The 23,500-nt window shown below is 38.1% G+C and overlaps 1 protein-coding gene across 4 annotated transcripts in view; it reads left to right on the top strand.

The window, feature by feature from the left end:
* The window catches only part of TMPO (thymopoietin), a 32,923-nt gene extending 10,074 nt beyond the window's left edge, over positions 1–22,849 (top strand). The window contains exons 3-9 of one of the 4 annotated variants that reach the window (XM_062203082.1): positions 1,019–1,177; positions 6,808–6,905; positions 16,955–17,074; positions 17,174–17,269; positions 17,674–17,784; positions 18,754–18,842; positions 20,615–22,849. In XM_062203082.1, coding sequence (XP_062059066.1) covers positions 1,019–1,177; positions 6,808–6,905; positions 16,955–17,074; positions 17,174–17,269; positions 17,674–17,784; positions 18,754–18,842; positions 20,615–20,903 — 962 coding nt within the window. In that variant the 3' untranslated portion in view covers positions 20,904–22,849. Of the gene's footprint in view, positions 1–1,018; positions 1,178–2,106; positions 5,417–6,807; positions 6,906–16,954; positions 17,075–17,173; positions 17,270–17,673; positions 17,785–18,753; positions 18,843–20,614 lie in introns of those variants that run through there. The other 3 variants (XM_062203083.1, XM_062203084.1, XM_062203081.1) reach the window with 3 other exon arrangements.
* Positions 22,850–23,500: the final 651 nt, after the last annotated feature.

The raw sequence follows: 23,500 nt of genomic DNA, 5'->3' as shown, positions 1-23,500 counted from the left end.
TCACTCCCTAGATCACCGCAATGGCCGAAACTGCACCGATCCAGAACCAGGAGCCTCTTCCAGGTCTCACACAGGTGCAGGGGTCCAAAGGCTTAGTTATCTTCACTGCTTCCCCAGGCCATTAGCAGAGCGCTCGAACGGCGCCCATATGGGATGCTGGCGCCGCAGGCAGAGGATTAACCTGTTGCGCCACAGTGCTGGCCCCCATAGCTATTCTTTAGAGGGCTACAATCTGTTTATTCTGATTTTCTACCTAGTTAAGTACTGTTATATAGTGTGGAGAAAATATACAAAGTCAAGGACTTTAAATCAGGAAACATGGTGGTCTAAGACCTCCATATTCAATGTTATTAAAAGAAGTGTTGGGGGCCGGTGTTGTGGCATATTGGATAAAACCACCACCTGTGATGCCAACATTCCATATGGGCACTGGTTTGAGTCCCAGCTGCTTTACTTCTGATCCAGCTCCCTGCTAATGGCCTGGAAAAAGCAGCAGAAGATGGCCCAAGTGCTTGGACCTCTGCCATCCACCTGGGAGACCTAGAAGAAGCTACCAGCTCCTGGCTTTGCTGTGGCCATCTGGAGAGTGAACCAGCAGATGGAAGATTTTTCTTTCTGCCTCTCTCCTTCTATTTCTGTTAAATCTGACCTTTTTTTTTTTTTTTTTTAAGAGAAAGGGTTTATTGATGGGGAAAACCAACAGACTAGAGAGAAGGGGCAAAGGAGGAAAAGAGGGAGAAGGAGAGCATAAGAAAGAGATCGAGAGAGAGGGAAATCTCTGATCAAGAGAGAGCCACATGTTCAGGAGCAGATGCTGTTAAAACATTATCATAATCATCTGTTAGAATCCTGGAAAAACCCCTGTTTTTTAAGAGAGTCCACAGCACAGCATTTTTAAGCACTTAAGTTTACAAAAGCAAAGAGTGAAAGTCAGTTTAAAATGTTGCTAAGAATAATGTTTATGGTGAGCTTTCAATAAGACATTGCAAGTATTAATGCAGGTTCTATCTTAACATAGGAACAACCAGGAAGCTATATGAGAAAAAGCTATTGAAACTGAGAGAACAAGGAACAGAATCAAGGTCTTCTACTCCTCTACCAACAATTTCTTCTTCAGCAGAAAATACAAGGCAGAATGGAAGTAATGACTCTGACAGATACAGTGACAATGAAGAAGGTAAAATTTTAAATGATTTCAGTCAAACACATGTAATTCTTTCAGAGTTAACGTTCACTGACCATAAAGGTAAAATTTAAGAGGCAGTCTGGGCAGGATACATATAGTTTTGTTCATAATGTTAATCTTCCAGCTAATTTAAATACTTTTTGTTTGGAATTATAAGGTAAAAAGACACAAATGTCTAATTTTCCATCACCTAAAATTGTCATTTAACTGTTTTTGCCTGAGATCTTATTTTTCTAAGATAATAAAGTGATACAAGTAAAGACAAAGTTCCTCTTTACCTTCTCCCATTATCTGCACCACAGAAATAACCATTCATATTATTTTGATGTTTATTATCTAACTTTTTATATTTTCACAAACTCATCAAATATACATGTATTGTGCTTTTAAATTTATAAAATGATACACTAAATCTTTTTAAATTCCATGTTTTTGAGTTTAATCTTGATTTATTATGTATATTCCTCATAATTAAGATTTAATGGTAGCATTTGAGTATGGCATGTTTTCTCTGTTCTCTATTGATATATATTTAAATTGCTTACAGTGTTAAATAATCTGATTTCAGGGCAACTTTAAAGTAGATATTTTGACTGTTTTTAGTAGACTATGCTAATTCAAGAAAATTTAAATATTTTTGGAGACTAGTACGTGAATTAAATGTCCTTTTAAAAGTTATTATGACTTACTATTTATAAACTTCAAAGTCATAACTTTATTTCTTGATAATTTAATTTGATCCAAATTGGTAATCTATATCTTCATAAGCTTTGCCTGCCAGGGCAATATGTCAAATTGGTTGTTCAGACTACGAAATGTAGTTTTTTCTTTCAACAGCACTATTTTAGCAAAGAGGCAAAGAATAAAATCAGCTCAAACCGGAGTAATGCTTAAACTTCCTGCCTCTTTTGCCTCTACAGGAAAGAAGAAAGAACACAAGAAAGTGAAGTCCACTAGGGATTTTGTTCCTTTCTCTGAACTTCCAACTACTCCCTCTGGTGGATTTTTTCAGGGTATTTCTTTTCCTGAAATCTCCACCCGTCCTCCTTTGGGCAGGACTGAACTACAGGCAGCTAAGAAAGTACATACTTCTAAGGGAGACCCACCTAGGGAGCCTCTTATTCCCACAGCCTTGCCTGACAGGGGACAGATGCAGCAGTTAGCCTCTGGAGAGAATGTGTTTGCTTCCTCCAGGCCTAGCCGTGATAGGAGGGTAGAGAAAAGCTCTTCGTCATCTTCTCAGCATGAACTCGCTGCCATGTTGGTCCCTACTGCAGCTTCTCCTTCACTGATTAAAGAAACCACCACTACTTGCTATAAAGACATAGTAGAAAATATTTTCCATGGAGAGAAAAGTGGAATTCGACCGCTGTGTACTGAGAGGTCCCATTTTTCAGATCAGTCTGTTCTCTCCACTGAAAGGGAAGTTCTAGAAGAGTCTGAGAGATCACAAGTAATTTCTCCATCACTTGCTCAGGCAATCAAAGATTATGTCAACTCTCTGTTGGTCCAGGGTGGGGTAGGAAGCTTGCCTGGGACTTCTAACTCTACATCCACACTGGATGTAGGAAACATATGGAAGATAATTGACCAATCCAATTCCCAAGAAACTGAATCCCTGTCTCCTCCACGAAAATTACGTAGAGTCAGTGAGAAGGTGGGAGAGGAACGGGATTCAGGTTCCTCTGTAGCGTTTCAGAACATGCCTGCACCTGAGCAGATGTCTTCCTTGGCCAAAACTGTTGTCTCTCATTCACTCGCCACCTTAGGCATGGAAATGTCTAAGCACTTGCAGCATGATAAAATAGGTGCCTCAGAACTATCTTTTCCCTTCCATGAATCTATTTTAAAAGTAATTGAAGAGGAGTGGCAGCAAATTGACAGGCAGCTGCCTTCATTGGCATGCAAGTATCCGATTTCTTCTAGTGAGGCAACACGTATATTATCGGTTCCAAAAGTAGATGATGAAATCCTGGGGTTTACTTCTGCAACCTCTCCACCAGCAGGTAGTCAAGCATCCTCCACTGAACCTTGTGATAAACACTTAGAATTGGCGCTCTGTAGAGCATACGAGGCTGCAGCATCTGCGTTACAGATTGCAACCCACACTGCCTTTGTAGTTAAGGCTATGCAGGCAGACATTAGTCAGGCTGCACAAATTCTTATCTCAGATCCTAGTGGTACACACCAGGCACTTGGGATTCTGAGCAAAACCTATGATGCAGCCTCATTTATTTGTGAGGCTGCATTCGATGAAGTGAAGATGGCTGCACATACCATGGGATCTTCCACTCTAGGTCGCCGATATCTCTGGTTGAAGGATTGCAAAATTAGCCCAGCTTCTAAGAATAAGCTGGCTGTTACTCCCTTTAAAGGTGGAACATTATTTGGAGGAGAAGTACACAAACTAATTAAAAAGCGTTTAAGTAAACACTAACACAGATAAGAACAAAGACATCTGTCTTACCTTTGATATGGAGAATTTAGATGCTTTTCTAGGAATTTTAGGTACTTCTATGCCAAGGTTTTCTTTCTTTTGAAGGCCTTTTTAGTCTCCAGATAGGGCTGATTTCAAAATCTTAAGCTTTAACCCATCAAATTACTTTATACAAGTATTATAGAATTCTTTTTTTTTTCCTTAATATTTACACAAATTAAAAGGTCTGGTTCTATTTAAAATTTTCTAGGTCACATATTTGTCTCATAAATAGTTTACTATTTTTTATTATGCTTTTACAGTTGTAAAATTAAGAAGACTCTAGCAGCTACAATATAAGTAGAGTCTTCACTGTTTCTTGGTATCATATGTATTCTCCTTTATACTTAGCATAGAATTAAGCACTTGTTGCACATTTGAAGCAATGATTTTTCTCATTTTGATACGCCCATCTGAGTATTTCTAAACTTGGTAGATTCTCCATATTTTTGCTCTTTTCTTTCTTTTTGTTTGTTATTTACCTGTCTGCAATATTATTCATAGTATTATAGATGAATGCAGCTGAAAAGTGCCAGTTTGTAAATTGTTACTGATCACAGAAAAGATAAGTATGCACAAAATTTAAATTTGGAGTTTTTTTAAGTAAATGATAGGATTTATTTTTGCTATAAAATTTTATCTATATAAAACCAATATACTATTGGACATTCTGCCTCATTACTTCATGGACTGGTGACAAATGATTCTTGGAACATAGCCCAGTCCATGGGCAATGATTTGAGAAACACTATTGTAGATGATAAATATTCTGGGATGGTGCATGCTCACTGTCACTATTTTGTCAGTTGAACTATATACACTGAAAAGATGGAGTTTTACTTTAAATTTTTAAAGTACTTTTAAGGTATTATGTTTCATGGATGATTAGGCTTAACAATCGAGACTCTAAAAGGCAAATTTAAATGATTTTTTAAAGCAATAAATCATACTGTAGCCCTGCATCTGTATAAAGCAATATTTTACCCTGTTTTCATTTCTGTGATTGTTAGATAAGACAATCTAATTGTAGAGGCATTGTGGAAAATAGTAGTCTTAAGCATATCAAAATATGGTCCCTTGGGTATCTCTATAGCGATTTTCATATTCTTAGACTACACATGTCCATCTTTGAAGCTTTCTGGGAATAATTTTGTTTGTTATTTGTCTTCTGAGCTGTATATATATACAGGTACTTTACTAAGTGCTATGTGATTTTAAAAAATGTGTTACTGTAGAATGCTTCTGCAAATTCAATAAAGTTGTTAAATCAGAACAGTTCTGTGTGGTCTCCAGAAACATGTTGTATGTGTGTTGTTGTTTTTTTTTTGTGGAGTTGGAACGAGTTAATGTGGATGATCATCCTTTCTCCATTTCATCATTGAAACTCACTTGACAGGCTAGTGGTATAGTTGAAAATATTCTAATACTGTTGTATGGTTTTTCTTCTATTTGAGGAACATGTTTTAAGTGGTTGTTGGGACCTAAATTTCTAAGAGTTCATGTGTAACCAAATACCTTGTTTATCTTAATTTCTGTTCAACTAAGTGTCAACTAAGTGTTATGCTTTTTTAACTTTATGCTTTCCAGTTATTAGATTTTGAGTTAACAAGGCATAAAAGTAAATTTCATAATGCTGCCAAACATAGATACATGTTTATATTGATAGATCCATTAAATAGTGTTGGAAGATGGGGACATGGAGTAAATGCTTTAGTTCTAAATAAAGATTGAACTGTTTGAGCTAACTTGGTGAAAAAATCACTGTTCTTTTTTGGCACACTTGGAAGAAGTTTTTTACTAACTAGTATTAGACTGGAAAGTTAGCAAAACACATATCATAGCTGTCTTCACTTTTTAGCACAACTACACTGAGTTTAGATAAACCTAGGTTTTGTTTTAGAATTGACTTCATTATTTTCTCTTTGGTAAGAAAGTAAAACTACTTTTTTTGGTAGTAGAAGTTTTTCTATACTATGATAAATGGCCACAAAAATGGGAAACTTAACATTTTTGTCAGTTAAGATTTATTTATTTGACGGGCAGCGTCACAGAGGGAGAGAGGGAAATAGATATCTTCAATCTGCTGATTCACCCCAGAAATGACTACAACAGCTGGGGCTGGTCCAGGCACAAACCATGAGCTAGGAGCTTCATTTGGGTCTCTCGTGTGGGTGGTAGAGGCCCAAGTACTTGGACCACTTTCCACTGCCTTCCCAGGAGCATTAGCAAGGAGCTGGATGGACAGCAGAACAGCTGGGACTCAAACTGGCACTCTGATATGGGATACCGGTGTTGCAAGCGGTGGCTTCACTTGCTGCACCACAGTGCAAGCCCCCAAAATTTAGATCTTTAAATGGTGATAGAAATCAAGACTAGGAGAATGGACTGTTGAAACCTATAAAAATTACGTTATCTTTGAGTTGCTTGTTTAATGACCATCATGGTGATAAGCCAAGTAATGTAAGATATACTGGCTTCTTTTCAAAGAAATGCTGTTTTTATTACGAGGAAGAAGAGGAAGGTGATTTCTGATTGGTTGTACTTTTCTATGAACAAGATTCCTCCTTAGTTCAGCTGTGCCCAAGTTTTTTATATAACTACCTGAAAAAAGGAAGAGGAGAGAGTTCTCTACTGTACTTACTTGCTTACATCGTTTGGCAGTTACGATTTACTGTTATTTGGGACTTGATAACATAATAGGTGTTTCCATTCTTCAACTTCCCTATAGCTTTTTCCCCTACAATTCAAATTTTCATGTAATAAACTAATTTGTGCTGTATGGTGGTGATGTATATGGACCAAACCGTGGTAACATCTAAATGTTCCTTTTCCCACACCTAAGTTTTTAGTGACAAGTTTCCATAGGAACAGCTTGAGTTTTCTTTGTGTAAAACTATTAGTCTCAAAAAGGAGAGGAGAATGATAGGAAGAAGTAGTGGTTAAAGAATGGGAAAGAGAAAAATGGAATAAAACAGTAAAAGGTGTTTTAAAAAAGACAAGTTACATTTAAACAATTTTGGTATATTAAGGTATTATGAATGGACACCCCTGTGTATGTATTAATGCACTTAAAACAAAAGTACTGTTAGGATAACAGTTTTGTGTATGTTTCAGAGAGTAATGGTTTCTCTGATATTATTTCCAGACTCTAAAATAGAGCTCAAGCTTGAGAAGAGAGAACCGCTAAAGGGCAGAGCAAAGACACCAGTAACTCTCAAGCAAAGAAGAATTGAGCACAATCAGGTATCTTTAGTTTTATGATCACCATGTACAAGTGTGAGGAATCTCCTGACAACACCCAATCTGTCTTGTGTTTCAGCCTTTGATTAATAGTGACACTGAGATTCCAGTACATCTCATTGTTAGCTAAATGGCATTAGAAAGCTAAACTCCGTGGATTTTGTTGGTAGTGTTGTCAGTGCTTGTTGCAAAAAGCAAATGTTAAATGTCACGTTTGTATGGATTCTGTGGTGCGTGAGGAATATTTTAAAGGTGGGAATGCCTAAGCACTTCCGATAGTTCTCTAAAAGGGAGGAACAGGGTTTTATATTTGTCTTTGTTTCTGGATGTTTCACTCTGCATTTACTTTTGTCTGTCTTGTCTCTCTGAGTCTGGTCATAAAACCAATGTTTTTCCTTATTCTAGCTAAAAATTAACTTTTTTATTGTGGGAGAGGCAAGATGCAGTTTTTCAAAAGGAAAATGTGTAAGTGTAGGTCTCAGTGAAGAGAAGGAAAGCATTGACTAACCTAGCTGACACCTTACGAGACAGATATCCCTTGAGTCTTGTTCCTCACTCTTGCTCTTCATAGCTAGGATTTGTCTAGTTGATTATCTCCGTGCATTGTCATTTTAAAATTGAACATCCTCAGAGGAAATGTTCATAATTTCAAAACTGTTAGAAATATGCCTGGTGACTTTGGAGAATGTGTAGTGCACTGAATGTAGATGTTGTTTACTATAGAAGCAAACACCAGAATAAATATTTATTGTTCTTTAGCTACAGGAGCATGCTGGAGAACAAGGAAACATCAAAGCAAGAGTCACTAGGAAAATGTAGTGAAGGAGAAGTATGGAGAATTTTGTCCTGTGTATGCAAGCAGGAATGGTTTAAGTGCTAACAAGAGAGGCAACTGATCAGATAAACAGTTAAAAGAAGATGAATGTGTTAATGATGGCTTAAAGGGGTAATTGTTTGAATTGGGGAATCTAAACTGAGGGATAGGAAAAAATTGTTAAAGGAAGGACAGGACAGGTAGAATCAGACAATGGCAGTCTTACAGAAATTTTTAAAAGAATGAAAGAAAGAGTTGAATGACCCTCCAGGCACAGATATTCGACAGTTCTCAGTGTTTTGCCAGCTTAGTTTCATCTCCTGCACCCTCCAGGTTCTTCAGTTATTTTTCACTAGAGTATTTAAAGCAAATCCCTGATAACATCATTTCACACATTCAGGTTTTATCACATCTCTAAAAAATAAGTGTTTAAATGACAGTGCCCCATCATACCTAATAAAATTAGTAGTTCCTTCATATCTAATCCACCTTCAAATTCCTCCAGTTTGAGAAATGTCTCATTTATGATTATATAGCTTAAATCAGCATCTAGGCAAGATCCACATAACATACTTGATTTGGGGAATTTTTTTTTTTTTTTTTTGGCAGAGTGGACAGTGAGAGAGACAGAGAGAAAGGTATTCCTTTGCCGTTGGTTTACCCTCAAATGGCCGCAGTGGCTGGCGCACCGCCGTGCCGATGCAAAGGCAGGAGCCAGGTGCTTTTCCTGGTCTCCCATGGGGTGCAGGGCCCAAGCACTTGGGCCATCTTCCACTACACTCCCTGGCCATAGCAGAGAGCTGGCCTGGAAGAGGGGCAACCGGGACAGAATCCAGAGCCCCGACTGGGACTAGAACCCGGTGTGCCGGTGCCACCCTTGATTTGGGTATTTTTAATCTCTCAAGTCTGCAGGTAGTCCCACTATAATTTTCCCTTCCCTCCATTTATTAGGTGAAGAAACTAGGCCATTACAATGTTTATGATATATCATTTAATTTACTCTTCTGTGTCCTGTATTTCCTGTGGACTGGCAATTAGACATATAGTTAGGCTGTGCAGTAGTTTCTTTCTGTGATGAGAGAAATATTTTGATCTGTCTTATCCATTATAGTAGCCACTAGCTATTAACTGCTTAGAATGTGGTTAATATGGCTGAGCAGCTAAGTTTTTAATTGAGTTTAAATTTAAATAGACACATGGCTAGTGGCTGCCATATTGGACAACTCAGATATGAATTCAGGTTCAGTTTCTTTGGCAAGAAAACTTTGCAGTTGATGTGGGTTTCCTGTTGCCTTCATTAAGGAGGCAGATGATCTCCTTGTGATGATTCTGAAATTAATAAATAATAGGTTCATATTTGGAATCCTGACCCATCCTTTATAAAGTTCCATATTACCCTTTCATTTAATGTTATAACGGCAATTGATTTATTACCTAGATAACACTATTTTATTTGGGGTTGTAAATTGATAATTTTTCTTATTATTCCATTACATCTGTAACTAGAATCAAGAGTTTTCTCTCATGAACTTCTTAGTTAATTTTGAAATAAATTCATACAAGAGAGCCAGGAAAAATACATCTTGCCTTTTGTTTGACAATTTTCAAATTAAAGTACCCTTATATTACTTTAAAAGGTTATTAATAAATTTTTTACTATAATAACATATATTATTATGATCAATTGTGCTTATTTTTTAAATGTTCATATTGTGGTATTTTTAGCCAGGGGAATTATTAAACTGGTTTCTGTATCCTTTTATGTAATTAATTGATTTAAATGTATTTCTTTTTAGAGATTTGAAAGCCAGAGAGACCGATTTTTTTTTTTAAGATTTGTTTTATTTATTTGAAAGACAGAATTATAGAGGGAGGTAGAGCCACAGAGAGGTCCTCCATCCACTGGTCCACTCCCCAGATGGCTGCAACTGCCGGAGCTGGAGCTGCACTGATCCGATGTCAGGAGCCAGGAGCTTCTTCCAGGTCTCCCACATGGCTGCAGAGGCCCAAGGACTTGGGCCATCCTCCACTGCTTTCCCAGGCCATAGCAAAGAGCTGGATCAGAAGTGGAGCAGACGGGTCTCGAACTGGCACCCATATGGAATGCCGGCACTTCAGGCCAGGGCTTTAACCCACTGCGCCACAGCACCGGCTCCTAGACAGAGAGCTTTCATCCACTGGTTTACTCCCCCAGATGCCTGTAGCTGGGGCTGGGCCAGCGCCAGACAAAAGCCAGGAGCCCAGAACTGAATCTGAGTCTCACTTGGGTAGCAGCACCCAACCACCTGAGTCATCACCTGCTGCTTCTCAGGAGGTGCATTAGCAGGAAGCTAGAATCTGAAGCAGGGACTACAAACCCAGGCACTCCAATGTGAGATGCTGGTATCCTAAATCTTTTTTTTTTTTGACAGGCAGAGTGGATAGTGAGAGACAGAGAGAGAGGTCTTTCTTTTTGCCGTTGGTTCACCCTCCAATGGCCGCTGTGGCCGGCGCATCGTGCTGATCCGAAGCCAGGAGCCAGGCGCATCTCCTGGTCTCCCAGGCGGGTGCAGGACCCAAACACTTGGGCCATCCTCCACTGCCTTCCCGGGCCATAGCAGAGAGCTGGCCTGGAAGAGGGGCAACTGGGATAGAATCCAACGCCCCAACCAGGACTAGAACCCGGTGTGCTGGCGCCTCAAGGTGGAGGATTAGCCTGTTAAGCCACAGTGCCAGCCCCTAAGTGGTATCTTAACTACTGTGCTAACACCCACCCCTCTGTATCCTTTTATTGCCCCCCTTTTGTCTTGGTAGTTTTTTTTTTTTTTTTTTTTTTTTTTTTTTATAACAGGCAGGGTGGACAGTGAGAGAGAGAGAGAGACAGAAAGGTCTTCCTTTGCCGTTGGTTCACCCTCCAATGGCCGCTGTGGCCGGCATACCGCGCTGATCCGAAGGCAGGAGCCAGGTGCTTCTCCTGGTCTCCCATGGGTGCAGGACCCAAGGACTTGGGCCATCCCCCACTGCACTCCCTGGCCATAGCAGAGAGCTAGCCTGGAAGAGGGGCAACCGGGACAGAATCCGGCGCCCCGACCGGAACTAGAACCTGGTGTGCCGGTGCCGCAAGGCGGGGGATTAGCCTATTGAGCCGTGCCGGCCTTGTCTTGGTAGTTTCTTGCCAGGGTCTTCATTCCTGCTGGTTTGTCATTGCTTCTAAACCTTTTTAAGAAGTAAAGCTAGGGGGCTGGCGCTGTGGCGCAGCAGGTTAAAGCCCTGGCCTGAAGTGCCAGCGTCCCATATGGGTGCAGGTTCTAATCCAGGCTGCTCCTTTTCTAATCCAGCTCTCTGCTGTGGCCTGGGAAAGCAGTAGAAGATGACCCAAGTGTTTGGGCCCCTGCACCCACGTGGGAGACCTGGAAGAAGCCCCTGGCTCCTGCCTTCAGATCGGTGCAGCTCCGGCCCTTGCAGCCTTCTGTAACTCTGTCTTTCAAATAAATAAAATAAATCTTTAAAAAAAAAAAAAAGTAAAGCTAGGAAATACTTAGATTTTTAGGAAGAAAAGTAAATCACGAGTTTATGGTGATACTTAAAATTTACAAATCCAGACCACCTAACACAGTTGTTAATGCTTGTTTATCTTTTACCTTATATTGAGTATCTTGGTTCTTCAAAGGATTTAAGTGTCATAACATCTATGTTTCAAAATAATAAAGTATTACTAACAAGGCTGCTAAATACAGCTTTTTTTTTAAATATATATTTTATTTGAACAGCAGACAGTTTCTATCTGCTGGTTCATTCTTCAGATCCTTGCCTCAGCTTGGGAATTTGTTAATTTAAAAAATTTTTTGTGTTTTGTTTAGTATATGTCCCACTAGGATGTAAAGTCAAAATACTGTGGTTACAAGTTAGCTGAAAGAAATTTTGCTTTGTGTTGTAACCATTTCTTTAATGTACAGGTAGGCTTTCTAATATTAGCATTACTTTTTTTTTTTTTTTTAATTTAAAAGTGTATTGAGAATATGTGTATAGTTTTAATTAGGAAAAACAAGGTAAAGTCAACACTTTAGCTTTTGTCCTTGTTCCCTTCATTTTTAGGTAACTTTATTAACTTCTGGTTTATATTTTGTTTTCTTTAAGATTCATTTTATTTATTTGAAAGGCAGAGTGACAGAGGTAGAAACAGAGATCTTCCATTTGCTGGTTCACTCCCCAAATGGCTGCAACAGCCAGGGCTCGACCAAGACAAAGCCAGAAGCCTGAAACTCCATTTATAGCACCCATAGAGGTGTCAGGTTCCCAGATGCAATAGCAGGGAGCTAAATAGGAAGCAGAGCAGCTGGAACTTGAATCAGTGCTTAGGTATGGAATGTCAGCATTGCAAGCGGCAGCTTAACTCATTGTGCCACAACACCAGCCCCAGATACATGTTAATTCTTTTTTAAAATTAAATACATAGATTTACCTATACTCTCCTTTATATAAAAGTCAGTCTGCTTTACAAATTTCTACATATCCTAGAGATCACACAGTATAAGAATGTAGCCATCTTTCTCATTGCTTTGTATAACTATTTTTTGGTGTTGCATTTGATGAATGTACTGTAATTTTGGGGGCTACTTTCAGTGGATACTTGATTTGTTTTCAGTTGTATAGTGTTAATATTGCCAAGATGACCCCTTGAATAGCCTTTTCTTAAAAAAAAAAAAAAAAAAGATTTGTTTGAAAGGCAGGGTGACAGAGGAGAAGAGACAGAAAGAAATCTTCCACACACTAATTCACTCCCTGAATGCCTGGCTGAAACCAGGAGCCTGGAAATCCATCCATGTCTCCCATTAGGGTGGCAGGGGCTCAAGTACTTGAGCTGCTGTCATCTGCTGCCTCCCATGGTCATTAACAGGGAGCTGAATTGGAAGCACACAATGGATGGAGCTCAAACCATACACTTCAGTATGAAAAGTGGGCATATCACACGTCAGCTTAACCACTTCGCCACAACACCCTCTACCCCCCCAATAGCCTGTGCCATTGTCAGTTTTTCTTGAGAAAGGCAAGTGAAATTGCCAGGTCCCTTTTTTAATTAGCTTGGTTAATTTTCCTGTGACTCTCCCAAATTCCCCACCTTTTGGGAGAAAACTTTTTTTAGAACTTAGTTTTGTGTAGAATTTTTATTTAGAGTGGTTTTTTGGGGAGAGTTGGGGGATACTTTTGTTTGAGAGACAAGGGACAACCAGAAGTCTTCTGTTTGTTGATTTACTCCCCAAATGGCCTGCAACAAGCAGGGCTCGGGCCAGCCCCAAGCCAGGAGCCAGGAGCTCAGTCTGTGTCGCCCATGTGAGTGGCAGGGCCCCGTGTACATCAGCTATCACTTGCTTCCCCAAAAAGCACACAATAGCAGGAAGCTAAGTCAGAAGTGGAGCTCATACTGGAACCAGGCAGTCCAGTATAGGAGGCCAGACATCCCAAGTGATATATTAACCACTGCACCAAACACCTGCCCCTGTAGTTTTTATTTATTTTTTAGTTATATATTTTTTAAGATTTATTTATTTATTTGATAGAGTTACACAGAGAAGGAGAGGCAGAGAGAGAAAGAGATCTTCCATCCACTGGTTTACGCCCCGTTTGCTGCAGCGCCTGGAGCTGAGCTGATCCAAAGCCAGGGGCCAGGAGCTTCCTCCAGGTCTTCCACGCTGGTGCAGGGGTCCAAGGACCTGTGCCATCCTCTATTGCCCTGCAAGGCCACAGCAGAGAGCCTGATAGAAAGTGGAGCAACCGGGACTAGAACTGACACCCATATGGCATGCCAGCACTGCAGGCAATGGCTTTATCCACTACGCCACAGTGCTGGCCCCTGTAGTTTTTATTTATTGGAATGTATAGCCCACTTTAATAGCCAGCTTCTGCATTCACATCTGCCTGAACCATCTGCTGTCTTCTCAGTAACTGTTTACCTGATAGCTTCTCAGAAGGCAATAGGAAAGGTTTCTGTTTCTTCTTCTAGTTATTTTGATGAAAATCAGAACTTTGAGTAGGACTTCTTGCTGAGCGTAGATAGCAGTGCAATTCTTAATTTTGCCTTCAGTGCATACAGCAATTACATTACTTCTACATACCAATAATCTTTCTATTCAATCAGGAATTGTTTTGGTCAGTTTTACTAAGTAATTATAGTACAAAGTTAAGGTTTTATTTTTAACTTGTATTTTCTTCTATGTTACTTATTTATAGTATGGTTTCAGGTTAAAAAAAAATCTTTAAAATTCCTTTATTGTATAAAAAGGTTGTTGATTATTTTCCTGTGACAGTGGTTTAGATTAAATAATGATAGGCACTAATAAAATCAGCTTTTAGTCCTCAACCAAAGAATTTATGAGCAGAAGGAGAGGATAAATGATTTATAGGATTCCCTGCTCTTCCCATAGGCAACCTATGAGTTTCTTATCTTTCCTTTCACAGAAGAAAATCTTTTAAGTTGAACTTGGCCTTTAAAATGTGATTTTTTTTTAATTAAACATACAATTTCAATGAATGCTTGGCAAAATTTTAATAGATAATTTCAATTATTTATTCAGAATGAAATAGAAAGTTATCCAATTTAGTAAATGCCCAGTTTTAAAGGGAAAGCCTGTCTCTCCCTACCTCCATCCTGTCTCACTCCTCCATCTGGTCTTTATATTATATTAGTTACATAGCTGATAACTTTATTAGCCCTTCCAAGTAATATAATTAGTTAATTATTTGAAGAGTTCTTAAATATTGGTTTTTAATATCAAACTAGAATATAAAAGAAACGTCTTCCACTTTGGCCCCTTTGCAATTATTTAGAAGGAAGCAGTTTTGAAAGTTTTTGCAAACTTAAATGTGAATTACATCATAAGTCCATTATTGTCAGTTGTGTGTGTGTGTGTGTAAATATATATATGCATGTATATAATTTTTTTAATTTTCTGAGAGAGAATGTGCTCCTATCTACTGGCTTATTCCCTAAATGCTTGCAACAATCAGTGGTGGACCAGAGTAATATAGGTCTCCAGCAGGAACCCAGTTACTGAAACTGACCTGCTGGCTCCCAGGCTCAACATTAGGAGGAAGCTGGAGTTAGGAAGCAGAGTCAGGTATCAAACCTGGGCACTTCAGTACAGGACATGGGCGTTCCATGGCTAAGCCAGATGGCTGCCCCTAGTTACATTATCCTAAAACTATTTGTTCTCAGTCCTGGCTGCGTATTAGAGTCCTCAGGAACTTTTAAGAATTAACTGTGTCCAGGCCCTTCTAGAAGAGTTTCTGCTTTAACTGATCTAAGGTGGGGTTGGGGTTATTCAATTTTTTTTTTTTTTAAAGTTCTTCCTATGTACAATACTGCACCACCAGAATTGAGTCAGAGTAAGATATGATTTTTCTATTCATACAATCAGATATTTGACTGTTTATGTATTTATTATTTCTATGTGTGATTTGTTTGTAAATTGATCTTTTGACTAGCCTGAATTTTGCATTCAGTCCTAATTGATAGGATAAGAAACAGATTACAGTTGTTAATCTTATGATGTCAGTTCCAAGTGTGGATAAACACCATGTCATCAGATAAATGAGACTGTCTATACTGTATGGGCTTTTGATAGTAATGCTTCTAGCCAAATTCATTAGGTTACTGCTCTTGTTACAGAATAATAGGAAATGTATTTGTCTTTAAAGGATTTATTTTATGTATTTGAAATGCAGAGTTATAGAGTGGGGGAGAGAGAGAGAGAGATCATCCATTTGCTGGTTCACAAATGGTTGTAACAGTTGGAGCTGGGCCAGGCACATTAACAGGAAGCTAGATCAGAAGTGAAGCAACCAGGACTCAGACCCATGACTATAAGAATGCTGGTGTGACAGGTGGCAGCTTAACCTGCTATGCCACAATGCCAGCACCTTGTCTTTGAATTTAATAGCCATTGACAGACTTAAAATTGTCAGTTATCTAGAGAAAATATTGGCTGAAAAGCATAAGTGACACCAAAAGCATACTCTTCTGTAACATAGTCATTGATGGATGTTCTCTATTAAAAAGAATCTTCTGGTAATATTGGGTTCAAAAGTTAAAACCTTTGTGCTCAGAATGCAGAATCTCCATGTGCAACCCCCATCCCAGGTGGTTAATATATAAGCACATTACAGTTTGAGAAGCAGTGGTCCGATGGATTTCAAGCTAGTATGTAAGAACTGTTACTTTTTTTTTTTTTTTTTTAAATTTATTTGAAAGTCAGAGGTACAGAGAGAGAATCTTCCATCCGCTGGTACACTCCCCAAATCACTGCAATGGCCAGGGCTGGGCAAGGCCAGAGCCAGGAGTTTCACCTGGGTCTCCCATGTGGGTGCAATGGCCCAAGCACTTGGGCTATCCTTCACTGCTTTCCCAGCACATTAACAGGGAGCTGGATTGGAAGGAGAGCAGCTGGGGCTGGAACCTGGTACCCATATGGGATGCTGGCATTGCAGGTGACAACTTAACCTACTGTGCCACAGCACCAGCCCCAACATTATTTTTTAAATGCAAAAAAAGGTCAGTTTTTCAGGGAGAAATGGATCTGGGACTGAATGGTAACAACTATTGCTGTTTCGCTTAATTCTGGAGGTAGGCATGGGCTATGTTGCAGTTTGGCAGTGAGATAATAGGCTCACATGTTCATGGAACGATGACCATCAGGTTCTTGCTGCCTAGTTTTGATTTGATCTGTTTCAGGAAGAGTTTGATACCTGGAAAGTTTTGAGCTTACACAGCTATGTGTGGATTACAATTTAAACTGGTTTTACTAAAATAATCCTAACATGTGTAAAGAAAAGTATTTATGCTGACAGCACAAAAGTTTGTATTTATGTTTCAAATGACTAAACACATATTCCAATAAATGACTTTCTTATGTAATGATCATTATGCCTTTTGTTTAGACAAAGTGCAGCTACCGCATTAGAGCCAGGTAGCAAACAGCAGGGCATAAAAGGAGCCTGTGATAATTGATGTGCTTTCTCCCCCTACTTTTATTATAATTTGCTAGCTACTACAGGGGAGGACTCTTCAATATATTTTACCATCTTTTAAATGTTTTCTGAAGCCTATTTAACAATTCAGTTGCTATATTGAGACATTTTGAGGGCATACCGTTGTTTGTAAATGCTGGAATTTGGAGACTGCATGGCTTAATGTGCTAATATGGCCATCATAAAGGTGTTTGATGTTAGAATATGACTTTTTAATGTGTCGATGCTTAAATAGAGCTATTCTCAAGCTGGAGTAACTGAGACTGAATGGACAAGTGGATCTTCAAAAGGCGGACCTCTGCAGGCATTAACTAGGGAATCTACAAGAGGGTCAAGAAGAACTCCAAGGAAAAGGGTGATGCAAGGCTTATTGCTTAGAATTGGGTTTTCAGATTGGCAGGGTTTTAGTGATTCTTTTATATTTATTGTTTTTGTTTTGTTTTCAAACTAACAGGTGGAAACTTCAGAACATTTTCATATAGATGGTGCAGTAATTTCACAGAGTACTCCCATAGCCGAAACTATAATGGCTTCAAGCAACGACACCTTAGTAAATATGTTTCATAAACTGTGCAAGTGGTATTCTTCATAAATTACCCTGTAATTGGAAATGGGGAGGTGGTAAATTCTGGCACATTTCAAATTTCCATGTTTTTGAACAAATTTTATACTGATTTTCTCCCATAGAGTCTGAATTTTAGAATTTTTTGCTATAGTCAATTTATATAAATTTAATTTATTGTATAAGAATCTTAAATATTACAAGGGTACTTTTTGCTAAAATAATTGAATATTAAGGCTTCATGAGTCGAGGTGCTGAATGTGTTAGTGACTAGGCTCTGTTGTATAAATTTTTATTAAAGGAAAATTTCAAATATAGAAGTAGAATTATCTTTTTAAGTGTCTTTGTTATGTTTGGATAATTCTGAGTCTGAATAATTTGAATCTTGGCAGGTTGTCAATAGGGTGACTGGAAATTTCAAGCATGCAACTCCTATTCTGCCAATCACTGAATTCTCAGACATACCCAGAAGAACACCAAAGAAACCATTGACGAGAGCTGAAGTAAATGAATACAATTTAGATCGATGCTATCATTGATCTTTCCAAGAGGAAATATTTTATATCTGTTGGGGTGTTTTAGAATGGGAGGGAACAGAGCTTTCTTATTGGGTGGTGTGTATATATATGCATATATTATCTTGACACATTTTTATTACTGAAAATGGAAGCTAAAACTAATATAATGTGACTTGCTAATACTATCCTCTTGCTTCTCTGTGACTTTTAAGTTCCAGTTTTCAAGGGATTTATCATTTGTGTGCTGCTTATGTCTTCTGTTTGTCATGGATGCAAATTTGAAAGTGCTACTGGGCTTTGAGGGAGGCTACACTTTCTGTCATTGAGAGGTCAAATAATGGGACTTTAATCTTGTTGCTTGAATTGATTAAACTGTATAATTAAGCTTTAAAGTACTAACTGCATGATGCCTTATAATTTTATGAGTATTTATCGAAGCACATAGGATATTTATTTTGATCGGACATTAAGGTAAAAAGCCAATCAATCAAGCTAAGAAATTATTCTGTTTTCTAAGTTGCGAAGATTGTGTTGACAGTGGTTTAAAATAGACTAAAATTTGTTAAAGTCCAGGTTAGTTGGATATCTTTCATATTGGATCATTTATCATGGAGTTTATAATAGGAAGAAAAATAGACTCAGTGTTTTATTAATGCAAAGCAAGGAAAATAAGTGAGGGAATTTACACTGCCATGTTAAATTACTAGATTCCCCACAGGCACTTACTTAAATGTGTGGCATTTTTCCAAAAAAACACATTAAGATTTTCTCACATTGAGAAAATTTGAAGAGAACCTTGGAAGCATGTGGATACGTAGATGATAATAATAAAGAGCTGCAGTTGTAAAACTTGGGCTAGATTTAAGGACCTTTTGTTTAAAACTTAATTTAAAATTATGTTTTAATGATTGTACATTTGCACTAAATTTAATTTGTTTCTTTGTTTCTTACTAGGTGGGAGAAAAAACAGAGGACAGAAGAGTAGAAAGGGATATTCTTAAGGAAATGTTTCCATATGAAGCATCTACACCAACAGGAATTAGGTACTCATAGATATATATCTGTATTCCCAGAATTAAACTGTTCTTTTGGGAGTAGGTCCACTAGGCTACCAGTTGTCCATATCCTTGCAAACTGAATCAGTTTTAAAATTAACATTATTAAGCTGAAGGATTATAAAGAGATCATTTACTAGAGCCAGGATCAAAGCATCCCAGCTGCTCTGTTTCCAATCCAGCTCCCTGCAAATGCACCTGAGAAAGTAGCAAAAGATAGCTCAAGTGCTTGGGCCCCTGCTACCCACTTGGGAGACCCAGATGAAGTTCCGGGCTCCTGGCATCTCCCCAGCTGTTGTAACCATTTGGGGAGTGAACCAATGGATAGAAGATCTCTTTCTCTGTCTCTCTGTCACTCTACTTTTCAAATAAATGAAATTTTTTTTTTTTTCCTTAAAAAACATCACCTGGCCAGCGCTGCAGCTCAATAGGCTAATCCTCTGCCTGTGGCGCCGGCACACCGGGTTCTAGTCCCGGTTGGGGTGCCGGATTCTGTCCCGGTTGCTCCTCTTCCAGTCCAGCTCTCTGCTATGGCCCGGGAGTGCAGTGGAGGATGGCCCAAGTCCTTGGGCCCTGCACCCCATGGGAGACCAGGAGAAGCACCTAGCTCCTGGCTTCAGATCAGTGCAATGTGCCAGCCACGGCAGCCGTTGGGAGGGTGAACCAACGGCAAAGGAAGACCTTTCTCTCTCTCTCTCTCTCTCACTGTCCACTCTGCCTGTCAAAAAAAAAAAAAAAAAAAAAAGCCACCTATTTAATTTTTACTTAAAACTTTAAATGGAAACCCATTAGGAAAGAAATTTTTCCCCTGAGTTTTCTTTTCTAGTTTAAATATCTGTATTTAAATTTTTAAATTAATTTATTTAGTTTACTTAAAAGGCCGACAAACAGAGCTCCCATCCACTAGTTTACTCTCCAACTGCCTTCATCCAGGTCTCCCACCCGGGTGGCAGGAATCCAACTAGTTGAGCCATCACCTGCTTCCTCCCAGAGTGTGTGCATTATCAAGAAGCTGGAATTGGGAGTGGAGTCTAGACTCAAACTCAGGCCCTGCAATGTGGGATATAGGCTTCCCAAGGCAGCTTCTTAACCACTAAGCCAAATACCCATCCCAAAATGGCTATATTTAGACATCTTAAATTATTTCCTAGCAGAGGGAATCACAACTAATGCTACTTTTTCTCTTTCAACATAATATCCTTGAAAAGCCCCTTAAGGAATCAGATTTAATAAATATTTATTGATATTCTGAATATTATTTTTTTTTTAATTTTTATTTATTTACATGAAAGAGTTACAAGAGAGAGATCTTCTATCCACTGGTTCACTCCCCAGATGGCTGCCGTGGGCAGGACTGAGCCAGGGTGAAACCAGGAGCTAGGAACTTCATCCAAGTCTCCTACAGTGGTGGTAGGGGCTCAAGCACTTGGGCCATTTTCTGCTGCTTTTCCCAGGCCTTTAATGGGTTTTGCTGGATCAGAAGTGGAACAGCTGGGACATGAACCAGCTCCCACATGGGATGCTGGCATCACAGGCAGTAGCTTTACCTGCTGTGCTACAAAGCGCACCCCTAAACGTTATTTTCTAATAAAAAGATGCATGTAACTTTTTAAAATGAAAAATACAGCGAAATTGCTGCTTTATGTGTCAGATTTTCACTCTTACCTCATGGGATATGCTTAGAATTAGGCATGGTAATGACACTGTATGTCATTTGTCTATGCCATGTCTCTAAAATGTTCTTCTTTCACTCCCAACAGTGCCAGTTGCCGCAGACCAATCAAAGGGGCTGCAGGACGGCCATTAGAACTCAGCGATTTCAGGATGGAGGAGTCTTTTTCATCTAAATATGTTCCTAAGTATGTTCCCTTGGCAGATGTCAAATCAGAAAAGACGAAAAAAAAGGGACGCTCCATTCCTATGTGGATAAAAATTTTGCTGTTTGTTATTGTGGCAGTTTTTTTGTTTTTGGTCTATCAAGCTATGGAAACCAACCAAGGAAATCCCTTCTCCAGCTTTCTTCTAGATGACTCTAGAAAACTCAAGTGAAATCTTTGGCACATTCAACTTGGTCTCCTATTTTTAATAACTGTATAAAAAATGTATATGCTTGTTGACTCAAGAACTAAAAATAATGTGATTTCACCTCAATAAACATAGTATTCCATTGAAAACAAACAAGATACATAGATGGACTTCATTTAAATGTTTTGGACCTTGGACTAGTAGGAGATCACTTTGTGCCATATGAATAATCTTTTTTAGCTCTGGAACTTTTTTGTAGGCTTTATTTTTTTAATGTGGGCATCTTATTTCATTTTTGGGGAAAATGTATATTGTTTTTGTGTATTTGGGAAACACGAAGGGCGTAAAACATGGCAGTATAATGTGAAGTTACACATTTAAATACTTTGAATTATTACAGAAAAGATTTTAAGAATTCTCTGCTTATTAAAAATTTACACACATACACATAATGAAATTCGGTAAGAGGAAAAGTAACAGTTGTACTTTTTTAACTGCTACAAAGTTTGATGGTGTTATGAGGAAGAAGTACAGCAATAATCTCTTCTGTAACTTATTAATAGCAATGTTGCCCTATCGTACTCTTTTTAGAAGGTTTTTAGTATCATGAAAGTCCTACTTCAGTAAGACCCATTTAAGTACAGTTGATTTTTAGCAGGGAGCTGTTAGTGCAGCCTATACATGTTTTAGAGAACTGTTAGCTGGCTGTACCTGTTTTAAAAAGCTGATAGCTAGCTATAAGGCTATGATTGGAAATTTGTACTTTTTATTTACAGCAGAACATTTATTCTGTCAATTCAATTTGCTACCAAAATATTTTTTTAGATAAATAAGTGTGTGTGTGTCTGTCTGTTTAGAAGTTAGAAACTTTAAACACCAGTCTTCGATTCCATTTGGATTCATTTATTGCATTGTCTTCTCTTACCAAAAATAAATTGTCATTTTTTTTGCCCTGTATTTCCCAATGTAATTTTGATTAAAAAGTGCAAAAGTTATAAAAAAAAAAAAATAAGCATCAGTTAGTACCTGAAATTGTAAACTCTGAATACGAGGTGGGCATTATGATTTTGTGTACTCTTAAAATGGTTAACTTTTTTCTTTCTGGTTGGTTTTTTTTGGTTTTTTGTTTGTTTTTTTTTGTTTGTTTGTTTGTTTTTTTTTTTAGCTGAAACTTACCTCATGTATAACTTGGTTAAGTAAAGTAGTAGGTAATTGAAATTTCAATAGAATCAAGTAAAACAAAATTAGAACCTTCATTTGAGTTTCAGCTTTACATGAAACCATGAAGCACACTAAAAATGTAAGTTATTTTAAAATATCACCTGAATTTTAAAAGAAGCTGAAGGTGTATTCACACCAGCCCACAATGTTTATTTGTATTAGCCCTATTCTGATACTTAGTTTTTTAGATATTTTGTAGGCATTTTCATTAATACCCAGGAATTGAGAACAGAAACACTTGCAGGTCATCTGGTCCTGCAGGGCATATGGGAAACTTACTCCTAGATCAGAAATGCTTCCCTCTCTGAGTAAAAGTGCTTCTTTGAGATGAGCCACAGAGGGGGGCACATTTTACTCTGTTTCTCTGCTGTAAGGTAGTACCAGTCTATACTTTGTTTTTTGTTTTCAGCATTTTGTTTATAATTAGAAATTGTGAGAAGCTCCACTTAATGTTTAAAATTGTGGGGAGATATGTCTGACTTAACATGTATGTAAGATCAATTCTCTAATAGGAAAACTGTGGTCCAAAATAGCAAAAGTAGGACCAGCTAAAACATGTAGTCATTTTTTTAAACATGTACTTGGTCTTTTGTGTGTGTCTGTCTGATTCCACTAGAGTAAATGTGTCCTTGATGTAAATGCAAAGCATTTCCTCCTGATCAAATTGTAGATGTAGACTTTACCATATAATTCAATAATAAAAGAGTAATTAACCTCTGGTTTTGTTGCAATAAATGATTTTCAGACAACTAAGATTGGTAGATAATATTTCTTAGGTGGTATTTTTGTATTACTGAGTTTCAGTTGTCATTTTAGTCTGTTCCTCTGTGTTTTACTTGTAATCGTAGTAATCAGGTTCATGGGTAAGCACTGTATAGCCTTTATACTCACAGAGTGACATTAGAAAGCTCTGTGAGCTTTACTCAATACAGTATACTTACTGCTTTTTTTTTTTTCTGTCTTTATCTACCCCCTTCTCCCTCTGTTTTAATTTTTTACTACTTACCTGTGATTTATCTTAACAACTCATCTTTGTTAGTCTTGCTCTGAGATTAACCCAAGTTGTTCCTGTGGTAGTCATCATGAGGATAAATGATGAAAGTGCTATTGTATCTGTCATTTGCATGTCCCCCAAAGGTATTTTTATTTAAAATCATGATTCTCAAAGTAATCCATACACCATAAGTTAGAAAGCAGATAGTATGAAAGGCTTAAAATAACAACTAACTGCATTCTTACCATGTGCTAGGTACTGTTCAAAGAGCTTAGTACTTATTCATTCCTCATAATCAATGAAGTAAGTTGTGTTTTTTTTTTTTTTAAAGAAGATTTATTTATTTATTTTGAAAGAATTAGAGGGGGAGAGACAGATCTACTGCAAGAGTCAGCACTGGGTCAGG

This window comes from Lepus europaeus, chromosome 10, assembly GCF_033115175.1.
Source record: "Lepus europaeus isolate LE1 chromosome 10, mLepTim1.pri, whole genome shotgun sequence".
Taxonomy (NCBI): domain Eukaryota; kingdom Metazoa; phylum Chordata; class Mammalia; order Lagomorpha; family Leporidae; genus Lepus; species Lepus europaeus.
The sequence above is the reverse complement of the archived record's forward strand: the minus strand, read 5'-3'. Positions and strand labels throughout refer to the sequence as shown.